Source organism: Anastrepha ludens, chromosome 4, assembly GCF_028408465.1.
Source record: "Anastrepha ludens isolate Willacy chromosome 4, idAnaLude1.1, whole genome shotgun sequence".
Lineage (NCBI taxonomy): Eukaryota > Metazoa > Arthropoda > Insecta > Diptera > Tephritidae > Anastrepha > Anastrepha ludens.
In genome coordinates, this window is record NC_071500.1 from 37,684,754 (window position 1) to 37,709,805 (window position 25,052).

The 25,052-nt window shown below is 35.7% G+C and overlaps 1 protein-coding gene across 1 annotated transcript in view; it reads left to right on the plus strand.

The window, feature by feature from the left end:
• The window catches only part of LOC128861694 (glutamate receptor 1), a 262,464-nt gene that overhangs the window by 72,918 nt on the left and 164,494 nt on the right, over nucleotides 1–25,052 (plus strand). Inside the window, 3 exon segments of the mRNA XM_054099996.1 lie at nucleotides 688–840; nucleotides 1,376–1,503; nucleotides 6,094–6,223. Coding sequence (XP_053955971.1) covers nucleotides 688–840; nucleotides 1,376–1,503; nucleotides 6,094–6,223 — 411 coding nt within the window.

The following is a 25,052-nucleotide window of genomic DNA, read 5'->3' on the forward strand; positions in this document are numbered from 1 at the left end:
AAATGGACTATTTGGCATGTTTCGGGGATTGGAAAAATCGTTGGCATAAGTGTATTTCATCGAGAGGGGATTATTTTGAAAGGGATGAAATTGATTTATAAGAATAAATAAAGATTTTTCATTTTACACCAAATTCACCTTACTTTTTGCCCACAGTAGTATAGTGCTAATGCGCCTTTTTGGATTTGAACCTTTCTGGGGAAAAACAGGTATTTCAAATGCACATAAAAAATTACTTTCTACGTAACAAATTAAAGTAATACTTCAAAAGTATTTGTTATTTTAATTATTAAATTCGGTAAAATTTAATTTTAGCTTCTACAAATTATTAGAAATTTAATGGTTTCTTATGTTGATAGTTTAATTGTACTACACTTTTTTAATATTAAATATTCAAAAAAGCTTGTAATGTAGTTTTGAATTAATCTCTCAAGTGTCTGTTCGGTATTTTGTTAGGCATTAATGAATAAATAAATATCTAGGCTCCAGACACAGCAGTGAAATATTGGGTTGATAGTGCACGCGGTGCTAAATAACTTACAGCCTTAAGTCCTTAAACCAGTTTATGCCAGAAATTTAATAGCTGCTGCAAATACATAAATATATTTTGAATTTTTGCATAAAATAGCGAAACTAAATAAGCAAACACGAATTAATATCGCACTTTTTCTCCCTCTTTCATTGCAGGCGCTATATTCGAGCAGGGCACCGATGAAGTGCAATCAGCGTTTAAATACGCAATGCTCAATCACAACCTCAATGTATCGTCACGCCGCTTCGAGCTGCAAGCGTACGTGGATGTGATCAACACAGCAGATGCATTTAAACTGTCACGCTTAAGTACGTCGAGGCGCCCGAACACGAACACGCACATACATCAGTCAAAAGCACAAAAAACACATGCAAGCAAACGCAAAAGTGCCATTGGAAAACATGTCTGCACAAATACATACATATTCACATGTGGTCAACACTTCGGGAATGTGCAGGCGACGTGCGCGCGTGACGGCAGCAATGTAGCCTTGTGTGGCGAGTGCGGATGTGGCAAATGAGCCGTTGTTTGTCAATTGCTGCTTGATTTCCACCAGCGCATTGCTGCTGCTCGCCGTTGTAGTGCACATAAATTATGCACGTTTTCCCGATTTAAATACCACATATGAGTACGAGATATATAATATTTAACATAGCTGACAAATTCCACACACACACACATTTATATATACACGCATACTTTCAAGTACTACAATACATTTACGATTTTTAATTATTTTGAATTTTTCTCTTTCTTCTTCTTCATATCTACTGCTGCATTGCTGAACTTTGAAACTCCCATTCGATTCAATATAATATGTATGCGTGCTTACTCGCCTTGCAGTATGCAATCAATTTTCGCGTGGCGTTTATTCCATGTTGGGTGCTGTATCGCCGGATTCATTTGATACATTACACTCGTACAGCAATACATTTCAAATGCCATTCGTGACACCATGGTTTCCAGAGAAAGTAAGCCAAAATTCCTAAGCTAACATACAAAAGCAAAAAAAGAAACAAAAAATATAGAAAAAAAAACATGCAAACAACACAGACCTATGTGCTTAAATATGAAAAAAAGGAATGTGAGAGTGTATGGGAAGTGGCAAAAAGTGTGACAGCAGCGAGCGCAAATAACTTTTATAACTCTTTGTGAGTTTTATGCTGCATATTGTCGCCCCCAAAGTGTGTTAAGTGTGCAGTGGTTCGTGGAGTGTACGTGTATGGTAAATGGAAAAATAACGGTTATATGTACGTATTTATGTACGTTTTTCCACTTACTACATTGCAATAAAAAGTATGCTGCGCAAACTTATGTTTAAATTTCCGATTCTAAATCATTTTTACACCGATTTAAATATATTTTTTTATACTGCTTCGATTTTACACGATACAATACGCAATATAAACCCCAAACACTTTAGAGACCAATTTAAAATTTCTGTGTGCCGCGATAATAAAAAAAAATATATTGTTATAAAAAAACTACCGATTTAGGGGCGCCACAAATAAATACTCAGGATGATTCCTGTTCAATATGACATCTCTCATAATCAAACTACGGTAGATTATTGGTTTTCTAGGAAAAATTTATGGTGCCAGGGCATAGTGATATACCAGGGGATTGTAAACAGACAAATTAGTGAGTGCACTACCACTTGCCCTCTTCCTGGTATAGAAATTGTTGGTATACCCCTCACGCCCTATAAACTGCGTGGTACCAAGTAGCATTGTCACTTCAGCCAACGAGATGGATTGTTAGTCTCGCATGTAACGCTACAAAAAGAATTTGGCCGAACTGGGACGTCAGGCGATCAAAGGCCCTACTTAATCGCTCCGGGAAGAACTTCTCTATGTTAGTTGCTTTGATCACAGGCCGTGTCTCCCAGGTCAACATGCGGAAAGATTGAACGTACCTCATTTCGACTATTGCAGAAACCGCAAGAATGTGGAGAAGGAAGGACCTGTCAGTCATCTCCTCTGTTAAGGTATCGCGTGGCTTGCCAATAGGTTTAGATACTTTGGCTCATCGTTCTTGAATGATGCCGATGACCTTAGGGATACAAATGTGAGCCAGTTCAATTGATTTGCACTTAAAAGAAAATGGTCTATCTACTTACCCACCTATGTTACCTAAGCAAAAGTTTAATGGGTAGTTAACTGAATTATGTGATAAATATTCAGTTTGAGAACAAAACGTCTTTATTTCCATAAGAAACTCTGCCTTATGGTCAAAATTGTCAACGAAATGTCAGCTGTTAAATTTTTCAGTAATATTTGTTTTAATTCCTTCAACGTAGTCTCAATGATAACGACTGCACAAAAACTGCATGACTGCCTTTTCCTAATCGCAAATAAAAAAACACATATATACCTTCTGCTCAAATATGAACGAGACGTTATCAATAAAACGGTCCGCGGATGACATATGGCAAAAATAAATTTTTTGTTTTTTGGTAGGACTGTTATAAGCTTACATGGCAAATTTCAGCTTGATATGTCACATAGTTTGTTTTCTGTGCTACTGTAAACAAGTCAAGCTCGAGTGTGTTCTTCGAATTCTCTTTTATGACTTCAATTGTCTCAAAATGTTTTCCACGGAGCGGCAACTTGAGCTTGGGAAACAGGAAAAAGTCACATGGAGCCATATCAGGTGAATACTGTGCTTGCGGAACGATATTAACATTATTTTTGTTCAAATAAAATAAACAAGACGTGATGTGTGAGCTGGTGCATTATCGTGATGCAAGAACCATGACTTGTTGTCCCACAATTCCTTCCTTTTAAGACGAATGTTCTCGCGCAAACGCTTTAGAACGTCTAAATGATATTCAGCGTTAACCGATTTTGCGAGATGTGCGATTTTCAAGCACAATTTCCTTTACTTTTCCGACGTTTTTGTCGTTTACTAATGTTGCTGGACGACGTTCATGAGGCAAGTTTTCAACCGATGTACGGCCCTCTTTGAACGATTTGTACCACTCGAAAACACGGATTATACCGATGCTGTATGTGAAATGATTGAGCAAGGTTTTCATGTTACGAGCAGCAATAATCTTCTAGCTGTAAAGCAATTCTGTTCACATTGGATCCCATATAATTTAAAAAACGCCCTGAAAACGCGACTGCACAAAGTGCTTCAAAAATGTTGCAAACGGATACAAAATTTATCCATCATCAAGAAGAATATTTTAAAAAACAATAACATCGTTTTCAACTACCAAATATTTATTAATTTTGCAGTGAACTGGGTTAATCAAATGAAATGTTTTATTCAAAGTTTTACCAATCTTAAATATACGTTAAATTGTCTCTTGATTCGATTCCCATTTTCATACTAATGATCAGAAACTTTGACAATTCAAAGCAAAAGAAGTATTCATACGAGTACTATGAGATTTAGCCAGCACTGCTGTAAAATATATACCTCTTTCATGCATATGACAGCTAAATAGATAGGTTTTCTATAGTAAAACCTGTTCCCAATAGGTTCTTTGGGTAGGTATGAGGCTAAAAGCAGCGCAGAACTCACCCGTCTGAAGTAAATGCAATTTCAACGATCCTAATTAAATACTTAAATACATTTGACCATCCATAATCATTCTCCTAATCCTCTTGGTAATAATAAAAACTGTAATTCCCTCGTAAATAAAAAAATATGGCCTGAAATATAATCCCAGTAATATTAGTATCTTTAAATTTTGTTTATATAAAACAGGTTTCTTTTTTTTTCGTAATAAATAATCGCTAAAACAAAGGCAGAGATTTCTTCAGATGATTTTAAACGCATACCCCGCCCAGCGTTCGCATCTTAATATACTTGTGCTGCTCTGTTTTATTGCATTAATTTATGTCATTGCCATAAATTTTATTTAATCACATTTTTATTAAATGTTAATCATACGCCCCAGTGGTAATGAAACATATTTTTACAAATACATCACAGATGGCCCCATTTGTTGAAGTAGTAGACAGTTTGCTTTGAACAATAATGGCGCAGAACTGCCGCATGGTAGCTGAAACAATAATAACAACAAAAAATAACATCAAAACCACAGCATACAAAAGGCATGCAACAACAAAAAGCCATTTCCGACAATTTATGAAATGCTTAATAAAGTTATAAATGTCCAAAAATGTACACAAGAAACAAATCATAATAATTTCGTATTTTATTTCGACACTCTACTCCATATCCTTCTATCTAATACACGCACGAACTAACGAACCAGTGATGTGTTTAAAGGGCATAACATTCAACCAACTGTATAGGGAACTGTTGACCTAAAGCTTTAAATTTGCGGGAAGAGTAATAGTAGTATGATATTTCCCAGCTGCAAGTTACAACAGAATTTGGTGTGAAAACGAGGCAGATTTAACTGTATTTGTATATATTCATTCTAATGGTGTGGCGGTCACCACGCTCATAGATTTAGGCCGAGTTTCTTTACTTCTTTTTATACACTCTTTAGTTTCTGCAAAAGCTGAGTAGTGAACCCAGCAGTTTTGCCAGCTTCGAGTGATGAAAGCATTTTGCAAAAAGCTTTTTCATACAAGAAATGCGCTGGAAGGCTTTTTAAATAAAAGAAAATACATCATTTACAAATTTTTATATATCGCTTACGAGAAGTTAAATCGGCATAATCTTTGCACTAACGCATGTTAAACCACTCACAAGCACGATCGATTACAGCGGCTGCCATAGGCTACTGTGATTTCAATCACCATAAATCGTTCTTCTAAACATAAAGCAACAAATGCGTCAAGTGAACTAGATACAAAAGTATATATGAATAAGATAAAGGAATAAAACTTGAACAAAAAACGAGAATGCAAAGAAACCCCACCCAGCTGGCAAGGACTGAAGCCCCTTCTGAGAACACTTCTAGTTCTTCTTTTGGCGAGCACAAGCCTGTCGTTTTGTTTTCTTTTTTATATGTGATGGACTTTCTTTTCTCTGTGAAGGGCTTCCATGCAATCGTCTAATTGCTCCTGAATAGTTGTATTGCAAATGTTTTTTTTTTTAATTAACTAAAGTAAGGGCTAACAAAGAGAATTTAGTTTCGCAGATAATCAGCAAATCTTTTTGCAGAAAAATTTACAAACTTATAAAATTGGTAAAAATTATTAAAACAATGACTACCTCGGCAGCTTGTGCAGGAATGCATTTGAGCATAAGACTTCCAACTAAGCTTGAAGAGAGCAACATAGCTACAACTCTTTTAGGGAAAGTCATGTCGGAAGGACTTTTCTGGAGTAGCCCTTTTGCAATTGGCAACTGGGACTTTCTGTATTTGTGTGACTGTGCATGTGCGCATAAAATGATTCATGCTGTTGTCTCTTATAAAGCTATACACATTTTTCACTTCACTCCAGTCACTCACCCGTTCACTGGCTGCGCTGTCACAACTTTTATGTACCACCGCAATTTACACATTCAACACTCGCCACTGTCACGATGATTTCAATTTACACCAGAATATGTTTTTGTTTCATTTGTGCTTTTCATTTTGCTACACCTCTATTTCCATGAACTCGCATTCATTTTTGCGCGCTCGTTAGGTGCTGACACCCTCTTCCGGCTTCCTCGACTATGCCATAAGTATGCGTCCGGATTATCATCAGGCGATTATCGATACAATACAATTTTATGGTTGGCGTAAAATAATTTATCTCTACGATTCGCATGATGGTAAGTAAGATGTATAAGAATATATATTTATATACACATAGCCACATATATATATGTATGTTTATCAATATGTATATTTTTGCTATATTTGTAAGCCTGCCTCCTTTATATGAAGTGAAATAAATTTTCACCAGCAGTTAACTCACTGACAGCGCTCACTCAAAGTTTTTTTATGTCAAATATTTCTCCATAATATTTATTATTGATAGTAATTTGTCAAGCCTGCAACAACAGCGTACACAAATTTTCTTGTTTGTTAGTAAATTTATGAATAAATGTAAATGAAGCTTTATTGTGCCTCTACGGAGTGATGTATGCTATATTCGAGCGTATTTAGTTATGTATACAGGGTACTTTATATTGTGCTTTTTAATCATATATTAGTTTGACCGTGACAGTTCTGGAAAACTTCACCGAAAACCAACATACAATTATTTTCAAAATCAATATTATGTATCTCAAACAGTGCGTTTTCCAAAAAATTAATTATATTCTCTGATGAAGTGTGTTTTAATCTCCGCGGCTATGTGAAAGAGCAAAATTTCCGCATATGGAAATCCGAAAACCCGCACCTGATCATTGAATACCTAACGCATCCTAAAAGAGTAATAGTTTTGCGCTGATTTTGAGGCATTGGCATCATTGACCCATTTTGTTTTTTAAATGCTATTGGAAATGCCAATTCGGTGAACGGTAACACTACGGAGATCTGATAAGCAATTTTTTTTTTGTGGCCGGTCATTGCCGACATGTACTTGGGCAATCTTCGCTTGCATCAGGATAGAGTGTCATGGAATGAAAACCATGAACGGATGCCATACAGACTTCGCCGAGCACAATTGTTTCAGTAATCGTCCTAGTTTTCTCCAGTTTTCTCGGCGATGTCCATTGGCCACTTCAGAGCTGCGATTTAACGCCATCAGGCTTTCTTGTTAGACATTTTAAATAACTGATTTGTAAGAACAATCCACTAATAATTCAAGCTATTAAAAGTGGTATCCAAAACAAGCTATTGTATTCCATAAATAATGGCGATGGTTACTCTTTCAGACAAAAAAAAAAAACAAATAATATACAAAATAAATCGTTTTTTTTTTTTTTTTGAAATTTTAAAAAGTATGTTCCATATGGGCCACCCTGTAGATGTAGGCACATTAGGATGTCTAAAATTAAGTGTTCATCTTGTTGCAACCCCTAGAGCTTTAATATTTGATATTTACTTGTGCAGACAAAGTTTTGAAAGTTAAAATTGAATTCGCATGGAAAAATGCGAAATTCCGTAATTTTACTATAAAACGTTTACAGGTTCATATTAGTTAATTTCCTCTTCTGTATTCTTTATATTACTAATTATGAAGTTTTATTTTAAATATTTATATTAAAATCAACTATTTTTATAGGGGCCCCGTTTAAAATAAAAAAAAAAAAAAATGTATCTTGTTTTTTTTTGTGTTTTGCTGTAGTTTGTTTGTCTCATCCTAATGTATATTTAGTGAGTAAAATGCTTTCACAGTGCCAAAACTGCAAATATGTCGAACTTCATTCGCTTGCGTTGATTAAGAGTTGTTACTCATACGCCCCGGCGTGGAAGAGTATTGTATCAATAATTGTATTGTATATTTCCTGGACCGAATGAATATTCTCGATTTGTCGAAATCGTAAGTCTTATTAAATCCGATTGTTTCTATCGAGATTGTGTAGAAAAGATGTCTAAAGATTTTATAAAAATATGAACGAGTTAATAAACGAGACGGCAAATACTGTATTAAAATAATAATCTTAAGTAATAACCTTAGCATGGAATAAATCGTTGCACATCAGGTGCCCACTTGAAAATTATTTATAATTTATAATAAATAAATTAATAAATAAATAAAATAATAAAATTATGCCTTCAATCTTGAGGAAAAAACGTATGCCTGTCCATTCCTCCACCCATCAGTGCACACGACAACTCGAACAAAAATTTATTTATTTTAATGAGACTTGATACGCATATTGCTTTTTCTCCAAGAACAATGGATAAATCGTCCGAAACCAACGCCCACTTCTCAAATAACGGCAATTTTTTAAAAACGAAAAAAAAACCCGGACATCAGTGTTATATACAAATAAATCAAAATTACTTACATTTGCTATGATGCTAAGCCCAAAAACCCGTAATACGACAAAAAAACTGAAAAATGCTCTTTGTCATGTCCACATTTGGGTAAGGACACGCATTTCGATAATGAATTAATGAAAATCGCCAGACATAGTGGTGGCTTTGTCATTCCCATCTCATTTAGATCCCACAGAACGATAGCACAATAACCACGCTCACTTTATACATAGTAACAGTAAATTTCCATCCATCCTTCTGATTTTATAAACTAAAGCAATCACTGTCTTGCTATTTAATAATCAATCACTGCGTGATTGATTCAAGAAATTTACACAGTCAGTCTAAATTTTACTAAAATGTGCCAGTTAATAATAAGTGCGGTTCGGATGGGACTTGTTTCACAAGGCTTGTTTTTTTAATTTTTTGTTTAGTAAGTTTATATAAATTTAAGCTTTACGTTTTATAAATCACTTCTTATGTAAAAGCTTAACCGAATAACATCAAGACTGCTAGAACTATAGGGTTTTCCATAGATACCTATGAAATGATATATTTTTTTTCAATTTCAAACATTTATTAACACAAAATGGTTACAAATTTACTCTTCAAAATAATAGTAATATTTTATAATATTTTTCCCATCTCTCGGGCAAATTGTGGATACCGCGCCAAAAAAATTGGCATCTTTGGCCGGAAACCAATCATCGAGCCATTTCTGGCATCTTCGTGAGAATTGAAGCGCTGCTCGGAAAGTGCGTGGCCCATCGATGCAAACAAATGATAATCGGAAAGAGCCAAGTCTGGTGAGTAAGCCACATGCACGAGCGGTTCCCAATCGTACGTCTCCACCGATTTCCGGGTCGCTCTTGTTCGATGTGGCGGTGCATTGTCATCAAGAAAAATTACTTTGTGATGCATATTCTGCATATTCTGGGCGTTTTCGGTCTATAGCGCGGTTCAAATCGGTCAATTGTCGTTGGTAGCGTGCACCGTCAACTGTTTCACCTGGTTTTAATAGCTCGTACCAAATCATACTACGCTGATCCCAGAAAACACACAGAATTGCCTTGCGGCCGAAGCGATTTGGTTTGGTCGTTGTTTTTGGCTTGTGGCCGGACGGACCATACGATCGTTTGCGCTTGGGATTGGACAAATACACCCATTTTTCACCACCCATATAAAAAATAATTCCTTTTGAACCGGGAGAACAGCATTTCACAAGTGGTTTTTCGGTTCTCTTGCTGCCTTTCAGTCAGTTCATGCGGCACCCATCTTCCGACCTTTAAAATCATGCCCATGTCTTTCAAGATGCTTTCCATTTCAATTCAACCGGGCTATTCGGGTCATATTCTCCGATTTCGATGTAACTCAAATTAGTTGCTCTCTGCAAAATAAAAAATTTTCAACTACCTGTTTGCAATTTTTTCTACATGAAGTCGCTTGTGGAAGTAATGACGATCATTTTGAACCCATAATCCTTAAAATCGGTTCATTTTTGACTAAGTTATGAGCATTAAAAAATGTTTCTTATATAATTAAAAAAATCGATTTTGAGCCGAAAAACAAAATTGCCGATAAATCTTGAATAAAATTTTTTTCGGGCAAACAAAAAAATACGTGTCTCATTAGTTTGACCAGAAAGCAACATATTTGAGTTACATCGAAAACAAAGAACATGACCCGCATAGCCCGGTTGAATTGAAATGGAAAGCACCTCAAACGTTTGGAAATGGTTTTTTGGGTCACTCCCAACTGCTCTGCCATAATTTCTGGCGTTTGACCATCATCTTCATCCAACAATGCTTGCAATTCGTCGTCCTAAAAACTTTTTCGGTGGCCGGCCACGGTCCTCGTTCTCACGCTAAAATCACCACTTCGGATTTTTCCAAACCACCTTAAGCACTGTGCTCTACTTAGAGCATGTCCACCATAAGCTTCTATAAGCACTTGATGAGCTTGAGAAGCGTTTTTCTTCAATTGATAACAGAAAATTAACGATGTCCGCAAATCGTCGTTTGAAGGCGCGAAATTCGACATTTTTAAGAGCGACAAAAATGCATTGTTGTATGAAATGTAACAAACAATGAACTGAATATTGTTGACAGATGACAGACGAAAAAAACAAAACATTTGGGAAGGTTTAAAAATACTCCTAGCGACATTTATGGATTAATAGCTGAAAGTCTCATTTCATAGGTATATATTACCTATATTCAAAGAAAAATGCTATTTTTTAATTGAAATGATCGGATGATTTTTTCATTATAAAGAGGAAGACATGCCGTTAATAGTGGAAAATAATATCGGGCAAATGACTACCACGACCACGCTTAGAGGACAATATCCTTTTCATGAAATTTGCCATAACCGAATGGCAAAGTGGCTGCCCCATGTTCTCGATAGCATCACGAATTCCGTCTTTGAGGTCTGAGAATCAAATGAAATTATACCAAAGTATTTTTGAATGATTTTTCTAATAGAAAAATATAGAAATTATTTTGAGTGAAGGGAACCTTTATTTTAACCTTTACACGCTCCATTGCTCTGTTTGTGTACTACGGCTGTCTAGTTTACAATTGTCAAATATGATTGACGTTAGACGACATTTCCAAAATTATAAATCTTCCGATATAGTGATGTTGCGCTATAACAAAATCTTAACGCGAAATTGTTCTGAGCCAGTTCAAAATTGGGATAAGCTCAATGGCGTGCTCCCTTTCATCATATTGGATCCATTTTTCAAGATATCCATATTCTAAATGTTCCTAGAAGCCACTGAGAGTAATTCCGAAATATTAATGTAAACATAAATGAGTTACATACGACACAAAAAACAATTTGGTATATATTTTCACGTGTCTTTTATTATTAATTTTTTATGTGTGAGAATATTTGCAATAGAGTTTCAGTGTTTCAGTTTTTGTTAAAATTGTAAAAATATCTACCCTGTGTTTTGTTGTTGGAAAAGCAATTATATGCTACCTAGCACGCAAAGCAATTATAAGTGCATAGCTTGTAAAAATATATTTGTATGCCTTAGTTAAATAAATAAATATAGAAATATTAATGGTTGATAAAAAAAAGCGTTATAAAAAGAAAGAAATAAATAAATAAATAAGAGCAGCAATCTTTGGCAGCTTCAGGCAAACAAACATAAGAATTTTCTTAGCAATTATGATGAAAAATGCTTGCTGCTATTTTGGAAGAAGCAAAAATAAATCAGATTGGTCGATATTTTGCAATTATGCTGCATACTTTTGTAGTCATCCAACAACACTAGTAGGATCAGATTATTTAAATATTTGTATATCCATATATGTAGTATGTGTGTGCGTGTGCCCATATAACACATGCCAAGTTGAGGAAGCTGTTGGAAGCAAAAACACAAATATCTGCCTACACAAATTTTATTTTATTTGTATTGCTTGACTACATCTATATTTGCGCAGAAATATGCAAGCAAGTTTATATGCTTGTGTATGCACACTCATATACATATACGTACGAGTATACTGGTATAAGAGCTTTGAGCATTTGACCATATTTAAGAATCACAGACAACCATTGTTTGTTGCGAAGACAATACAACATAGTTTTCGATGTTACATAGACACACATACGCACATACAAAATGGATGTATGTATGTATGTACGTACTTGGCATCTAGCCTTATCCTTGTTACCAACTTTTCATGCCAATAAAATTTGCAGCATAATTTATTGGCTAAATGTTGGGTATGTGAAAATGTCTCACATGCCAACAAGCAAATCTTACACACATACTCATGTACATATGCACGAGTTACACAACATATATCTAATAATATTTATGCAAACTTACATGCCTCTGGCTATATGTGTATGTATGTTGGCGCCAGTGTGTGTGAGTGCATATATGGATATATAGATTATATATATACAGATTTACATACCCGGCAGGGAAAATTACAAATTGCGAACTAAAATACTGCCAGCTTACTTTTCAGCTCAACCAAATCCTGTTCTATTTTTCCATGCTATCAATTGGTATTTTTAACACAGCGACATGGCAATTGTTCAGTTATGCATCAGCAAGAACCACTCAGGATACAGTTCACACTAGCATAGGAAGGTTCTGGTCCAACATGTTTCTAAAATAACAAATCAAATCCATTCCGAAATGCATTGAATGTGTAGACAGTTCTCAAATGTAGACAGTTTTCTCAAAATTAAATGAAACTTCTTTCAGATACAACTATTGGACAGCATTCAAAACTTGGTTCAAATTTACACTATAAGTCTATATACGTGGATAGTCAAGCAGCAATAAAAGCAATAAGCTTATATTGTATTAAGTCCAAAAATGTTCGACGGAGCAGGGAGGCCATAGAAAGGCTAGCCGGAAACAGTAGGCTGCATATTTACTGGGTACCTGGTCACAAAGGCATTATGGGGAACGAAAAGTGTTGTGAGACTACCATTTGAACAGGAGAATGACATACCAAAACCGCTAAACACAATATACAACGAAATGGACGACCACATGAAAAGGAAGCTAGGTGGACTAACCTGACCACATGCAAAACAGCAAAAGTCATGTGTAGAACTAACGACAAAAAACTGACTCAATTCGTACTTACGCTCTCGCGAACTATCATAGGTATGCTAACAGGCCACAATCTATTGGCTGCACCTGCGTACAAGATAGGGATTGCTAACACGGACAAATGCAGAAAATGCAGAGAGGATGTTGAGGAGACTTTAGAACACCTTCTGTGCGCTTGTCCGGCATTATTAAAAACGCGACTAAAATGCCTGGGAGCCCCACTGTTTGAGGGGCTGGAAGACGTCTCAAAAGCGGAGCTCCCAGCCCTACTTAGATTCGCCAAAAGCGCTGACATCCTACATGATGTCTACTTTAAGTATTCATAGAAGTCGGTCTCCATCTGGTATCGCTAGGGACCAAAAGGTCTATGCGTGGCTTATTGCCAACCAGGCTAACCTAACCTAACCTACACTATAAGTCTTCTAAATTTTTTTTCCACTCTATTTAGGACTTTGTCCAGTTTTATAACAACATTTTATTACCAATAAAAATTATACATTACTTGCATATGTTCGGATGCATTCGGATCGTAAGCCGATCGAGCACTGATGGCATCTATGATACTTGGGTAGACCCCAAGGCGGTCTCGGCATATTCGGTACCCATAGCATATAGCATGACTGCTTTCCCAAGTCACCCATCAGTCCTTCTTTTGACATGTCAGCTCTTCTCTTTTCGGCGTTGTTGGCTCCACTTAGCTACATCTTCTATTTCGCGTATGTGTCTTGACTTTTCGTTTCGCTGTGGATCGAGTCTTGTGTACTCTAATATTGCACACAAAATTTGCATCTTCATATTAGGTTGTTCAATAAGTTTTGCAGTTCGATAAGAAAAACACTATTCCATGTTTTAAAAACCTCTTTATTATTCAGTATAATCACCCTGAGCATCAATATACTTGTTCCAATGAGATGTTCCGCAGCTGTTATGACCTCACCATTTGATGAAGAATGCATTTCACGCCTGCATTTTTTTAAGTCTGGAAACATATGGGAGCCGCTGGGGTTCAAATACGGTGAATGTTCCAACAACTCAAACTTTAATTCATGGATTTTAATTAACAGTTTTGAAGTAATCTACAAATGAAATTCCTTTCGCCTCCCAAAAAATTGAGTCTAACACCTGACTGGGCATAAACACTTTTCGGAGCCGGAAAACCAGGTTCAACCACTCTTTAGCCTCGTGTTTTAATTTGGGATAATGGTGGTAGATCAAAGTATCATCCATATTGATGAATTGATGCACAAAATCCTTTCTCAAACGCTTTAAATATTGCTGAGAAAGTCGCACTCGAATGTATTTTGCTCTATTGGTAGCGAATGCGCCACCCATTGTGCACATAGCTTTCAAAATATTACTTACACTACACCGACAAGATACCTAAGACTTTTACTAAATATCTCTCGGTCACTCGATGATTTTCCACTACGATATCCTGTATTATTTCTAAGATTTCTGGTGTTGTTGCTGTTTTTTGACGTTATTGACGGATCGTCTTCAAGGCCCATCTTCTACTCTACCAATTGGTGGCGAAAAGTCTTTATACACTTTCAACATTCGTCCATAAATTTGCTTTGCTTTTAGGCATTCCAAAAATAAAAATTCAATCACTGCATTATATTTGATTTTTTCCATTGTAGAAGATACTGTGACACGTCGATACAAATGGCTTGTAACCAAAGAATGGATTGACAGATTAAAACCAAACTTCACATACGTTAATATGAAGAATATATCAACATGACAAAGAAAATTTAGAACGTCCCATTTTATCGAACTGCAAAACTTATTGAACAACATAATAATTGGTCTGATGCACGTTTGGTAAATTTCGTTTATGTCTTGTGCCCTGGTGTTTGCTTCACACTATCAGTAAAGGCCAAAAAATAAGACCTTAAAACTTATTTCTACTTTAATTTTAGATTAATATTTTTTACCTACGGTTATTGCGACGATTTTTCAGCAAGGGTACTTTTTTGGAAAAACCGCTTTTATTCAAATGAAGTGATTTTCTTAGCTTCATTTCTGGTTTATTGGCGCTGGTAAAACTTATTCAACTCTGAAACAAGATACATATTTGCATTTACTTTGGTGTTAGATAAAAGTTCATTAGCCAAGAAAAGCGCATAGAAATTTGTATGTTCCTTAGGCTTGTTTTCCTTGGGCCTTGTCTAAGTTAAGCTCGAGATTTTTGAAACAGACTTCTTAGTAGATTCAAAGGAAGATTTAAACTTTACATCCGTATTTTATTCTATTTTTTATTTTTCGGATCGAAGATAATCCCGGCACCCCCTTTTCATTCATTTTAACCCTTTGCTCTCGAGGCGTTTTTAGGCGTTAAGTACATTTTTACAGGTACAGGTAAATACAATTTCTACAACTTTTTTCACTTATATGTCGACAACAGCAACCTTTGATAAATATTCCACTTTGTAATTAGTTTTGGTGCGATATTTAGTGAAATAATAGCCAAGACGCATCCTAAGTTTATCAGGACACGTATTATGGTAGGTAAAATGGCAAGAGTACCCCAGGTACATTACAGGTAGCACTTACGTGCCGTTTTGATACCATAAACACGTATTATAGTAATTCAAAATTTGGCGCCCAACTCCAGGCATGTTACGGTCAGAGTAAACCTTGCAGTCCCTTTTCGGCCCTTTAAGTAGGTATTATGTGCAGCTTCCCGCTTAGTCGTATTTCACCAGAATGTAACGTAGACCCTTTCAATTGTTCGAAACACGTGGTTTTAGGAATCGCAAATGGCTAAGTCTATATTCGCTTCTTTTGACGCCATAGTAGCATCGCTCGATTTACTATAAGACTTCAAATCACTCGGGTACTGCAGCGCTGCTCGAGTTCATACTTGAAATCAACACTGTTAAGCTGACACTTCGGCCGCTCGATTGCAAAGTGTACATACATATAGCGTTTAGAGGAAACTGGGTTTAATCGAGCTCTCCGAAAAAACTTGGCAAACTAATTGTTACCGTGATGCAATACGCTGGAGTATAGAGTTTTTCAAATCAGTATGTACCTATACATTACATAGTCCTCCTATCATTTCGATGCTTTGGAGTGTCAATAGACGAATCTTAAACATTCTTATCTAAAAAAAAATCAACTAATTCTGATAAAAAAAGATAATATTATTGTACTCAATGACTAGTACCTCATGAACTAAATGAACTAAATGAATATGAACTAAAATGTTTCCAATCTAGTTTGACTTTTCCCTGCAGGGTGAGTGCATCCATTTTTCGCATTCACGCTCGCAAATAAGGTGGAGTGCTTGGAATAGTTGTAGTTACCAATATTACTCTTGTATAGTTGTTATTATCTTTTTTTATTATAATCTTTTCGTTTTTGTTCTTTGTTCGCTCCGCAAGCATATCGGGAATGTGGTAAAAAATGGCTTGCAGTGTTATACAATGTGTATTATAATAGCGGAAAAGTTCATGCCAGAAAAGTTTGTACTGTTACTTTTTATTACACTCCAACACATAGCGTAGCCAAACACTCGCTTTGTACGTACAAATATACATACATATATTTACATAAACATGTTCGTACGAGTAAAATATACTTATTTGTGGGTGTGTGGTGTACGCCCACAATTACGGCCGCAAGCACCATCAAATCACAAATAAACAAACATTGGCATGCCTATTCAAATTTCGCTGCCTAAATGTATGTACGAGTATCTAAACCCATCAATTTAAGCAAGTGAAATAAAATAACAGCTGAGAAATAATTATAACTTACGCACATATCTAATAATATATATTACTTCCGCGTGGAATTTCACCATAGAAAAGGCCATAATTTAAAAGAAATAAATATTATGTTATTTCATATAAGTTTATATTTGTCACTCTAAAAAAGCTGAAATTATTGCAGAACGTTAAAATCTGTATTCATTGCACTAAAATCACAAAATTATTTGGAAATTGAGTTTTCCAAACTTTAATATTAAATTATAGGTCCGGCCCTAGACGGTCCGCCATAAAAGCCATAATTTCAGTTGGGAAAAGTACTGAAGGTGAATAGCTCAAAGTAAAAAATGTGTGAAAATAATACAAAATTAAGAATAAATTTACTTTTGCTCCATATTTTGCCTTGGCTATGGCCTTGAAACGGTCCAGAAACGAATCGCAGGCTGCCCGAACATGACTTGCAGATATTTTAGCCCACTCGCGGACAATGGTTTTTTTCAGCGCCTCGAGACTGGTGAATCTTTTAGTTCGGATTCGCATCTGGTGAATTTGAGAGCCATTGTGTAGACGTTATGAAGTTTAAAACGTTGTTTTTTAGTAATTCTTTATTCACTCGAGCTTTGTGAGACTGCGTCAAGTCCTGCTGTAAGTCCATGGTCTACCACCGAAATGTTTTTCGGTCCACGCCTTCAAGGTAACCTCCAGAATACCTTCCCGATAATATTTCGCATTTACCTTGACGCCAGGCTCGATGAAAACGATTGGAGAGCGCCCATCTGCGGTTACAGCGCCCTCAAATCATTACCTGTGGCGGGTGTTACCTCCTGATGGCCAATCGATAACTCAAATAAACCCTGTCGTTTTGGGAGTTTACGAAATGCTCAATTCAAAAATTTTCTCACCAGTAAACGCTCGGAAATTGACCGCTTTCGACCAAGCGAAGCAACTCCTTCGCTCAGCGAAGTTTGACTTGGTGCTGCTTTGGATGACATGACATCATGCGTCTTTTGGATCTTTTAAGGCTTGACTTTGAGTACATTTTTCAGTGTGCGGCGGATGCTACGGTCAGATATTTTCAGTTCTATCGCCATTTGATTGGCTCTTCGTCGGCGATTTCGCTCAAGTCGCTATTTCACAAAATGGTCAAATGTGTTTTGTGCGTAAAAAAAAATGGAAGGTATAATGAGTACTTCTTTCAAGTATCCACACATTTGGTGTCGAGCAAAGCTTAATGCATGGAATTTACAGAAAAAGAGAGAATATGAACAGATTACTTCAGGCCTTTTGATATTATTACCTGTGGCGGAAGTAAATATTTGTTGCAGGATGCTTTTCCATATCCTCCGACGTTGCAAATTATAAGCTCCAAATTTACTTCTTACTCATTTTACTAAAAATAATTCTAATTTACTTTGAACAATTTAGACGAGATACTCGAAAGACTTCATTTACGTTTCTTTATTATTGGTGCTCTTTAATCCACCAATTCGCTTGTGAAATAAGCAAAGCAAAATACACTCAACTCTATTTTTGTACGGTAGATATGTTCCTTAGAAAAGCGTGCAAAAAAAAACACTCGAGTAAAAAAATGCATGCGGCTTTATCGTAAATTTGTGGATATGTTCCCCAACACTAAAAAGTCGTGTAAGATGAAAAAACACTAAATATTTTCCTATAAATCCGTGTAAAAGAATTAATAATGAAATCCAAATTGGATAAGTATTTATAGAAAAAAACTATTCATTTTTATTAAAAAAAGTTTAAGTAAATGTCCAGTGAAAATTCAAGCCATAAGTAAAAAACATATAAAAATTTAAATTGAAACTAGGAAAAAAATCAATTTTGATAAGAAACGTGCGCGGTTATTACGGATTAAGCCAAAAATGCTATCATCATTAGATGTGTCAGATATGTCCAGCCCATCTGTCGGGATGTTCTGATGACTTTTTCGTTGTAATAAAGTATGTTATTAGCTAATGTTTTTTGCTTTATCGAGTTTTTTATACAATGTGGCGTAAAACTAATCACCCCAACGAAAATTGTATAATTTTTGCAAATGGTGTCGTATATCAATCACATTGGAAATTTGTGAACTAAATAACTGCTGTACACAAAAATAGCAACGGAGCGCGTTAAAGTCAAAATAAAGACTTCTAACACCCAAAATTATTATTTTATCCAGTACAAAAATTATTCAAAAAACAAAATTGAATGATTAATTTTGCGCCACCTTGTAAAGGGTGGTTAAATTTCAAGAGCCGATGTTGAATATGAACCACACCTAAACGTCAACGACACCGTTGGGCTTCTTTCTTTGGGGTTATTTGAAAGAAAAGGTGTACGTCGATAAGACAGCAACAATTCAAGAGCTAAAAGATGAGATAATTCGGCACATTAACGGGATAGAACCTCAATTATGCCTCAACGACAATAACCAGCCTTTGAACCTTAACTACCCTCTATAATACTTGATATTCAGCTATACGCGACCTAAAAAATTACGTTGAAATTTTAATGCACAGTCAAACTATTTAGTTCCAAAACATACATATTGGAACGCTTTTTTAAGGAACATACATATGAACATTCATTATATTTATTGTATTTTTACTTAATCTTACACGAAATTCTTTATTTAATAAATCATGCTTTTAAGAATTAGAAGAAGCACCGAGAGATTTGGTAACTCATAAAACACTCAGGCTGAAAATTCCATTGTATTCGAAGCTGTGAAAAGTAAAAGGGTTGATAGAAAAGGGGGAAAGGAGAAAAGTGACAGAGAGCAGGAGATAAGATAGAATAGAGAAAGAGACAGAGGTAGCTAGTCATGTAAGAATTTTCCAGATTCTTTGGCAAATCTGAAAATGCCCTCCAAATTGAGAGAATGAATTTTACTCATTCTCATGGCATCGGAACCCGAAAAACGTAGCCTAGCTGCAGGACACTCACGAAGAAAATGCACAGTGCTATCCGACTCCTCTAAACAAGACAGCCAAATCGGGTCTGACCATTAACCGAATGACTTTTCCACCAAATATTAGAAGAAATTTCGACACTTTTCTGTTCAGGATGTAAATTGCATACAATCTCGCTAATCCAGTTCATGATTACTGTAGAACTGATTCCGATTATTGGATATGGTTCCTATTGGGTAACTGCTGATCCGCAGTTGGCCAATTCAATGACAATTTCATTTCCTAGGAGAATGCGAAATTAAGTTTTACTTATTTTAAATTCATGGCAAGAATCGATTTTTCTAATAATTCTCTTTTAGTTTTAGCTTTTCGGAGTTAATTGTCCCTTAGTGATTTAAAGCAAATACAAGGATATTAAAAAGCACAGAATGCATAAAAACTAATTTATTACAGCTTTCTACTAATCTTAACTCTTCTGATCCCTGGACTATTTCCTTTATTCAGCGTTTCTGTTAGTCTTTTTAAAGGGAACCAGCCAAAAGAATGTCATTTATTGTAACCTGAATATCTTTCCGGACGCTCCTACGAGTATTCATGCCAGCAGTTTTTATTCCACTGTCCCTAACCAACTGTTTGTTTACATATCTGAATTTGTATTCAAATTTGTTCTCTCAAACTTTCGTTAAACTCTAATCGAAAATCTGTATTATTTTAGTGCTATTAAAAAGTTTCCTGATACGAAGCTTTGATCGTTTTCTTAAAGTAGTTAAAATATCGCAAATTAGAGTGAAGTTCTCTGAAATGATTGGAGAAAATATTGAAAATCTTCCACAAGCACTTGTACAACTACTACAGAAGTCCATTTGGATTAACATAATTTTTGGATAACAAATCGTACTCATAGCATTCATATTCATATTCATGTGAGCTAATGAAGACAATCACTCTTCTAAAGGGGGGCCGCTCTAGCGATCGAGAGTAGACCTAACTTTGCCGATCTATTTGGGTGATTGTACATATATTTGTATATGAGGAAGTACTAGGATATCTTTCATAAGGTTTAACGGATACTAAGGTATGAGTTTAATTAAATTATGGATATAATTTCTTTTTACCATTCTGAAAAATGGCGTAAATTTTTCTTTAAACTACTTCACGGAAGTCAATAAATATAAATCTCACTTTCTAAGTCTCTCATCGCAATCGTCTTATTGTATGATGCAGAAACCTGTACAATGGCAGCATTCAATAAGACAGACTTTGGTAGGTTGAAGAGAAAGGTTCAGTGGAAAATTTGTGGGCTTATGCGCATGGGTTATGGTAAATTTAAATATCTAAATCAAAATTTAATATCAAAAGTATAATCTTTAATGTCTTATGAATGGCACAAGCGCTCCAGCCTAGAAAGTGTCCCATGTGATACCTTCTCGCGGTGGCAGATGAAGAGGAATGCACCTTGTGTGTTGGAAAGATTAAGTGGAGAATGGCTTGTCTACACTTAGTGTTTCTAGTTGGTGCCGCCTAGCGCGAGAAAAAAGAACTAGGGCACTATATTCAACTGGGTTAAGATCGCAGAAGAAGAAGGATTAATCAAAATAAACGAAATTTTTCACAGTGTCTAGCGTTAGATTCATCTTTAACTGGCAACCACCGACTCAAAATTTTGGCCATAACATTTATTTATTTTTATGCGGTACCCGTTCGCAAGTTTACCTTTGATAAACTTGAAAACTCACAATAGGCCTCTTCGTTTCGCCCAGCGTTAGCAAGTGGCAAATAGATGAAGCAACTGGTACAACAACATATTTTGTTGCATAAATATAAAAGATCTTTAGAAAATTTAGATGTATTTGTGAAAATAGTGGATTATCCTAGTTTTATTAGCTGTAACCGTACTCTCTCTCTGGGGAGTCTTGCTTAATTACTTTGTTGTTGCTTTCACATGAAAATTCTTCACCAAGCGAACACAGTCCAGCGATAGCGAGCAGAGAAGTGGCGAATCGTAGGCGTCTAATATAACATAGCCACATCAAGCAAAAAATAGAACTTTAAGTGGGAACTTTTATTTAAATTCAAAGTTTACAAGCCCTGGTATTTTTGTTGAAAATCAGTAAAAGTTTCTTAGTTAATGGGTAATCTTATTAGTAAAATAAATACATTATTACAGAATGTTAGAACACTTACGTAAGGTTATGTGTTACTTACACACACATAAATGCTCATATATACACATGAATGTGTGTGAATACCAACATATCCACTCACATTAACCGCAAGCAAACACTCAGCGCAAATAGAACAAAGTATGGGCTTTTTGTTGTGACGATGCGGGCATTTCAAGCCAACTATGTGCACAATCGTCCGCGCTCGACACTTTGCCTTTTGTTCTCTCAGTTTTAATGCCATTCACAGCTGCATATACGAGGGCATATATGACTTATTTGCATGCCAGTGCAGTCGTTTTCACCGCCTAGTAGCTGTGTATGCGTATGCGGATGTATGTGTGTATGCGGGCTAGCATACAATTCAACCTGCATACCCAACAACTACAAAGCGCAGCCATTCTTTCTTCGAATGAATGCAAGCGGAAATACCAACCTCATTTATTTTAGAATTCTGCTTTTTATTCGCTCACTTGCTATATTCCCTAGCTGGATGGGCTGGCTGGGCTGGCTGACTGTTCGGTTGGATGGTCTGTTGGTTGATGGTTGGCTTGCTGTATGTGTCAACTGTCAAGCGTGAAAGTTTTATACTGTTTCCTGAGAGTCCTAAAAATACGTACACACACACATACACGATTTAGTGCCACATTTCTGTATCACATTCAAAGGAAAATATAACGTTTCGAGGGTATTATTGGTCTAATTTTGTGTGTGTGTTTCTCTGTGCTTGGGTGGACTAGTTAGTGCATACTCGTATGTGTGCACCAAGTGCCATCGGCGAATCCTTATACCATCAAATTTATGTATGCGGATTACGCACTCCTGGGGTGGTTTGCTAGAAGTGTAATTTGACACAAACACACTCACATTAAATATATACTAAGCTCACAAAAACTAAAGAGATTTCACTGAGTATTACAAAGTATAGTATTTTCCTTTTAAATAGGGTCAAAAGTTTCTTTAAATATATGAGCTCAAAATTACTGTAGGTAAATATAGTATTAGGTCAAGAATAGTGGTACAATTTCTATAATACCTCTTTATAGTTATTTGCATTGTGAGTAGTGACCAGAAAACGAAATTGACATTAACCTTAGAGCTAGAAAGAATAAAATTTTGATGCATTTTTATTTTCGAGAGCAGCACAGTCTTCACTGGAATTATCAGAAGTCTTGTGTTATTAGATTGCCCTTGTGTTACGGTCACTTTCTTTCCTTTCCTTTTCTTCGTCAAAAATTATTGGCTCTAATTAAGGGGGTAGTATGGTTAATTCGGTGTAAAACAAGCATATTTTTCGAAATTTTTTTTGTCGACACAGTTGATTTATTTAAAATTTTAAAATTACTTCATTATAAAGTCATATTTAAAGAATATTGTGTGAAATTTTCATTGATTTTTATGAAGAAATGAGTTGGTGGCAGCGAATCTTCGCGGACGTCTCATAAAAAAGTTTTATTGCGGTGTCCCTCAGAACTCATTACTGGATCAACTAAAATCAAAAAACCAAATTGATTTCATCAGCTAATAAAGTTTCGCAGGTAACAACGTCGAATTTTTTTTTTTTTTTTTTAAATTTTTTAAAGCGCTTTGAAGTCAAAACACCGATTTTTCATAAAAAAAACTTGAAAACTTTGTTGTTTTAAAATATGACAAAATTAAAAAAAAACAAAAACACGACGTTGTTACCTGCGAAACTTTATTAGCTGATGAAATCAATTTGGTTTTTTGATTTTAGTTGATCCAGTAATGAGTTCTGAGGGACACCGCAATAAAACTTTTTTATGAGACGTCCGCGAAGATTCGCTGCCACCAACTCATTTCTTCATAAAAATCAATGAAAATTTCACACAATATTCTTTAAATATGACTTTATAATGAAGTAATTTTAAAATTTTGAATAAATCAACTGTGTCGACAAAAAAAATTTCGAAAAATATGCTTGTTTTACACCGAATTAACCATACTACCCCCTTAAGAGAACCGGACTGTGTAGATATACATATATATAATTGTTCATGCAAAATTCTATATATATATCATTGAACTTCTTTCCCTTTAAATTCAAAGTAAATGTCTGTTCTATTGCGCACTATTCTTATTATTTGTAGTAGCTGCAATTTGGCACATAAACACACTCTCGCTTGCATTGAGTAAATTCGACTGCCTCGTTACATTTCGTTTGCACGTATGTATGAACTTAAGTGCACTTGTAATTTTATATCAATTTGCATTTAAAATATATAGTGTGACAATTTAAGTGTGAAGCAACGCGTTTAGAGACTCCTACCATTCTGCCATGCAGCGATCTTAGACTCAACTCAGCTCAGCGTAGCTTTCACTGTTACCGGCTATGAACTGTTTGTGCGCCTTCGTGGAAGTATTTATTTATATCCTCTATATGCACACACGTACATGCACACATACTTGCAACGTTAGTATAGCAAAGCTGAAGCATTGAGTAGCGTAAGGACCTACTTACTTACTTCATTACAAATCTGCAGCTTGTTGTTGTGTATACCAGTGTATAATATTCCGGAACTTTTAAGGCAATACTCGTGTAGTATAAATGTATATCAGCTTAATATCACATTTGTGTATGTACGTGTTTAATGTTGCATGCAACGGTGCATGCAATTTCAAAGTCTTACACCCACTGAGTGCAGGCGAAGCAACCGAAGCAACACCAGTAAACGCAAATGCCAGGCGAAAAGCTGCCATCCACAGCAGCAGCTATGTGTATGTATGTGTGTGCATAGCGGATGGCGGTAACGCAATCGCTAAAGTTGCATACTCTTGTTGTTGTTTGTGCTGGCGTGTGTTGCTATAGCAAATTTTCATTGCTACTGTTTAATGTTGTGTTGGATAAAATAGGTGAAAAAAACTAAAACGATTCAGCGCAAAGTTGTGTGTCCCGTGCACACTCCTATGTTCGCGAGACCTCTCCCATTACAATTTAATTGCGATCTCTTTCGACCGTCTTTTTTCCACTACAAGTAGCACTTTTATCACCGTGTTACCTCCTCCTCCCCACTCGCAGCACTCTGCATATTTTCGGTTGCGCACCAACCTTCATTTCTTGATCCAACAAGGGATTTTTGGTTTTGTTTTTGTTGTAAAATTTACGACATTTCAGTTTCAGTTGTTACCCGTGCTGCACATTTGAGTTACGTTAGAGTAGGGAGTAAAGTTTCCCTTTCACAGTTCCCACTGCCTTCACATTCGTAAGTAGTCTGCGATAACTGACGTATTCAACAACCTCTTTCAAATAAAACAGGGTAAGGGGAGTGTGCAACTTGGTTAATATTTTCTGCAATTTCTGAAAATTAAAGATTAATTTTCAGTTGATT